Here is a 5,250-nt window from a genome sequence, read left to right on the forward strand (position 1 = left end):
TGGAAGAAAATGATTATTTATTTAAAATATAATTTAATTTTTATTTTTTTTCTTTTTTTATCGTTACAAGTATAACATTATAATCAATACTTAAAAAATAAGAAAGTAAACATAAATTAGAACAGACATAATAATAAACATTATATTGATTAATAAACATAATTTATTTGTTATTTTGAAATTTCTAATGTAATAATACTTTACTCAAAATATGAGATTCAAATAAAAATGCACAATCATTAAATTAATCTTTATAAAAAATGAGACTCAAATTGATTTTATCACTACTTAATGTTGTCATAATAAAAATTTCGGAGCAATAGACATGTTATTTTTATTAATCAATATTATATTTATTATTATATTTGTTCTATCTTATATTTGCTTTCTTATTTTTAAGTATTTTATTTTAATGTTATGTTTGCAACTATTATAAAATGAAAAAGATGAAAATTAAATTATATTTTTAAGTAAATAATTATTTTCGTCCCTAAACGTGTAGATGAATTTATTATGTGGACTCTTTCATTAACGATAATAGATTGAAGTTAACATATAGATGAATTTATTACACTTTTTGACTTTTTGATGACTAAAATTTAAATTTTCATCTTTTGTGAATAAATTTATCACTATTCTATATATTTAAGAATAAAAATAATTATTTACCCATACTTTAAAGGATCATTAGTTTGGCAAATGAACTTGAACTTAAGATTGAGTCATGCAATTAGAATGAAATCTTTTAATTTCATTTATTTTGTTTGGTGTGTATATTTTAAAATTGCCTTTCAGATTCTAAGTTCAATTTCGTAACATTGAAAAATAGTTAGTTTATATCAAACTTAATTTTTAATTTAGATACTAAGAATTGTAATTAAGACAAAATTAAATTTAATACTTCATATATGCTTTTTTACAGCAATACTTTCATTCTTTTGAGAAAAAAGTTAAGTATTTTTTTTCTAAATGTGGATAAGAATAATTCCATGTGAGATGAGAAATAACAATATATTATAAAACTAAATAGGAAATTTAGTCTCTGACTTTGTACTCATTTTGTATATTAGTCTCTAACTTAATGTTAAATTTAAAATAGTCCCTATCTTTGCATAAGTTTTGCAAAATAGTCATTCCGTTAAATTTTAAAGTAACGCTGTTAGTGAGGTCAATTTTAGTGTCACGTGAACTATCCAACGTGGCACTAAAGGATGACATGGCATGGCACGTGCACGTGCCTCTTAAAAGAAGTCATGTCATTTGATGATAATAAAACGAGTAAATAGGCAATTTAGTCCCTGACATTGTACCCATTTTGCATATTAGTCTCTATCTTTGCATAAGTGTTGCAAAATAGTCTTTAAGTTAAATTTTAAAATAACACTGTTAGTGAAATCAATTTTAGTGTCACGTCATTTGATGATGATAAAATGTGTGACTTCTTCAAATCTGATGGTTCTGAATCAATTGAGGCACATATAAGAAAAAGAATCCACACACACTTGCACAAATAAAAAGAACCAAAAATCCACATCAACAACCTTATCTCTGCAGTCGTCAACACCAATGGGCGAGGTCAGCATAACCATTCTCTTTTCCTCTTTTTTTTTTCAATTACCATCAATGTATCATTCTGGGTTCTGATTTTTTTTTTTTTTTTTTTGTGTTCTGAATAGGAAGAGAAAAAACCAGAGGAAAACAAAGCGGAGGAAGAAGAAAAGAAAGAAGAAGAGAAAAAACCAGAGGAATCAAAAGATGAGAAGGAATCCAAGGAAGAATCTACGCTACCAGAAATCATGCAAGACATAACGTTCACCCATTGGTGTTGACAGCTGCAGAGATAAGGTTGTTGCTGTAGATTTTTGGTTCTTTTTATTTGTGCAAGTGTGTGTGAGTTCTTTTTCTTATATGTGCCTCAATTGATTCAGATTTGAAGAAGCCACTCATTTTATCATCATCAAATGACGTGGTACTAAAATTGACTTCACTAATAGTGTTACTTTTAAATTTAACTTAAGGACTATTTTGCAACACTTATGCAAAGATAGGGACTAATATGCAAAATGAGTATAATGTCAGGGACTAAATTGTCTATTTACTCGTTTTGTTATCATCAAATGACGTGACATCTTTTAAGAGACACGTGTCCACGTGTCATGACACGTCATCCTTTAGTGTCACGTCCACGTGGTACTAAAATTGACCTTACTAACAGCGTTATTTTAAAATTTAACGGAAGGATTATTTTGCAAAACTTATGCAAAGATAGAGACTATTTTAAATTTAGCATTAAATTAAAGACTAATATGCAAAAAGGATATAAAGTTAAGGACTAAATTGTCTATTTAATCTATATTATAGCCTGCAGAGATTTCTGGATTTTTTTTGTTTTCCGTACTTGTTAGTCTATGGTTCTGGAAAAATTGAAATTAAGAGGAAGATGGACCCAGAAGAAACTGTCATAATCATGGATGGGATTGAGAGTTTCTCCCTATTATTATTAATACTAAACTAAGATTTATTAAAGGTATTAGTGGAAAATAATAATTAATATTGTATTGAAAATACTTATTTTGAAATAAGTTTTTTTAAGTATAATACTTATCTTCGGACGAAAAGAATAACATCATTCTTTTGATGGTCTCAATAAAAAAAAGTTAATTCAATAAAAGAGACGTGTGTTTTTCTTCAACAAATTTTAAGCCACGATTTTACAAAACAAAAATATTAGTGGTGAAGAAACTTCGTTTGGTTTGGTGTTAGATTTTTTAGTGGCACGGAAGCAACCATTGTCGCTATGCCTTCGTCAGTTCGTGATGTTCTGCAATCACTTAGAATCTTTTGACCATCATCGTTACCAACATCACTCTCAACCACCATATTTGTTAGACTCCTTCAACCTCGACCTCCGCTGTAGAATTTTAGGATCCATTTGGTAAAAAGAGATAGGTGACAAATAAAATAGATAAAATAGGAAAAATAAATAGAAATAGGCGAGAAATATAATAAAAAATGTATTTGGTTTTAGAGAATTCTAAAAGAAATATGAAAAGGATATGAAATAAATTGTATATTTGAACAAGATTTGGTTGAGATATAAAACCAAAATGTTTTCATCTTGACAAATTTTTATGGAGACATAATATTAAAATATGTTTTCATTGCATATCTTGGTAAGTTGTTGTTCGATATACAAGAAAAATATGTTTCTGTTGTGTATTTCGGTAAAATCTTGTTAACATATATAATAAAAATATGCTTTTCATATGTATCTCGATAAGACACAATTATGAAAAAAATATTTTTATTGATATCTGGACAAAATTTTATCGATATAACAAAAATTTGTTTTTGTTGTATAATGGAGCTGTTAAATGTCAGAGTTGTTTTCGTAAAACAAAAACTAAAAGAAAAAGTGGACGGATTTAATAACAATGTAGAGTGTGCCAATAGTAATGCCCACTCAAAATTAATGTAACCCGAGCAATAAACGTCACAAATCATTCCTGGACCCCGGATCCAATAGTGTACGGAAAGAACTCAATAAGTACTTTCTGTTTACATCTTCTATTTTGTGCTACGCACATCCCATCTCCCTTTTTATATTTTTTCCTACCATATTTACCCTTTTAAACCCTTATCTTACACCCATCTTTTTCTTAAGTCTTGATATTCAACGAAGCCTATTAGGATTTTTTAAAGAGGACAATCCAAACATACATATAAAAAATCTTTTGGTATTCAAAAGTAAGCGGGGTGTATTCAATTGGGATTTCAAAGAATTTTAGAAGACTTTTTTTTATAAAAAAAAATTATGTGATATTCAATCAAAATTTTAAAAGATTGAAAAAAATCTTATGATATTCAATCAAGACTGTCAAAAAATTTTAATCGTTAATTAACCTAACCAAATATTTTAATTTACATGTTAGGTTAGGTTAACATTTATAATACAATACTAATTTAAAAAAATATATTCAAGTGTTATGACTTTATTTGTCTTTGCTTTAGTAGTGCACTCATGGAATGTTGAATTAGTGGAAGACTTATTGTGGATTGCTTAGTTCCAAGACGCACTAGGGTGTAGTGGAAGAAAAGAGAGAAACCTAACTGATACAAATAGAAGAAGAAGCCGCTACTAGTGAACCATAGTCTCTCCTTTGTTAGAGAAAACAAAAAGTGGTCAACAAAAAATGAAGGGTCTTCTCCTTGTGTTGATGATCATTCTGATCCACTACAAAGTTGTAAATGCCAACTACAATAAGGAGTGTGCCACAGAAAATTGCCTTATTGGCAACGATTTGGAATCAGAATTCTCCTTTGGTTCCCGTGTGGCCAGAATGCTCTATGATGTGAGTCAATCTGTGAGTGGCAAAACAGGCAATAGCAACAACAAAGCTGTTAATTGCACGCAAACCAAAGATTACCGTAGCTGCTTGCCACCCAAAAACGGAGGTGGCCCTAACCAACGTTGTGGTGATTACACCAGGAATTGCTAAGACGACCATGTATGATCTTTAATATAATTTCATTTCTGATTTTATAGATGATGTGGAATCTCAACTTGTTTAATTTTTATGTGTTCTGGGTTATTGTAAAGGTATATTTAGTTCCTCTTTTATCTATTTCCATTTCATTTTCTTTCCTACCTCTTTCTTACTTTTTCATTAATTATTTATCATATTTATTTCTTTCATTGTTAAAAATTACTTATTACATAATAATTTTACTCGACTTAAATAAGATTGTGTATGATAAAAAATAAAATACTTATTATTCGACTTAAATAAGATTGTGTATGATAAAAAATAAAATACTTGTGATCTAGAAAAAAAAAACCACTATATAATCATGGCCTTGATCAATATTTATGTAATGCATCATTAAATTTTTTAATTCACAAAAGACAAAATTAATAAAACCCAACTATAATTCAGAACCATGTAATAATAATTTCTTCTCTTTCTACCACTCCTATCCTTTCCTATTGCGTATCATCTGTACTCTCATACGATTAAATGTTGATAAGAATAATTCCACGTCAGACGATGGAGAAGTTTATGAGGAATATAATAAATACTACCTAGGGATTTCGGGAATTTTATTTTCCATACATGTTTGATAAATTTTTGCATATACTGCTCTGTGTTCAAATCAAAATTTATATAACCCATTTTAGAATTTCTTGATGACCTGGAAAAATTAAAAGGAAGAGATGAAGAAGAAACTGTGCTAACCTTAGATGGTTGA

The 5,250-nt window shown here is 28.5% G+C and overlaps 1 protein-coding gene across 1 annotated transcript; it reads left to right on the forward strand.

The window, feature by feature from the left end:
- Positions 1 to 4,072: 4,072 nt before the first annotated feature.
- LOC112998772 (uncharacterized) lies at positions 4,073 to 4,623 on the forward strand. Its single transcript, XM_026125013.2, has one exon. It carries the CDS (start codon positions 4,194 to 4,196, stop codon positions 4,497 to 4,499), a length of 306 nt encoding a protein of 101 aa, XP_025980798.1. The 5' UTR covers positions 4,073 to 4,193; the 3' UTR covers positions 4,500 to 4,623.
- Positions 4,624 to 5,250: the final 627 nt, after the last annotated feature.

The sequence above is a fragment of the Glycine max genome, chromosome 13, assembly GCF_000004515.6.
Source record: "Glycine max cultivar Williams 82 chromosome 13, Glycine_max_v4.0, whole genome shotgun sequence".
Classification (NCBI taxonomy): domain Eukaryota; kingdom Viridiplantae; phylum Streptophyta; class Magnoliopsida; order Fabales; family Fabaceae; genus Glycine; species Glycine max.

What these genes read in the sequence shown, in the direction of transcription:
- LOC112998772 (XM_026125013.2), top strand. Translation starts at nt 4,194, where the DNA reads ATGAAGGGTCTTCTCCTTGTGTTGATGATCATTCTGATCCACTACAAA.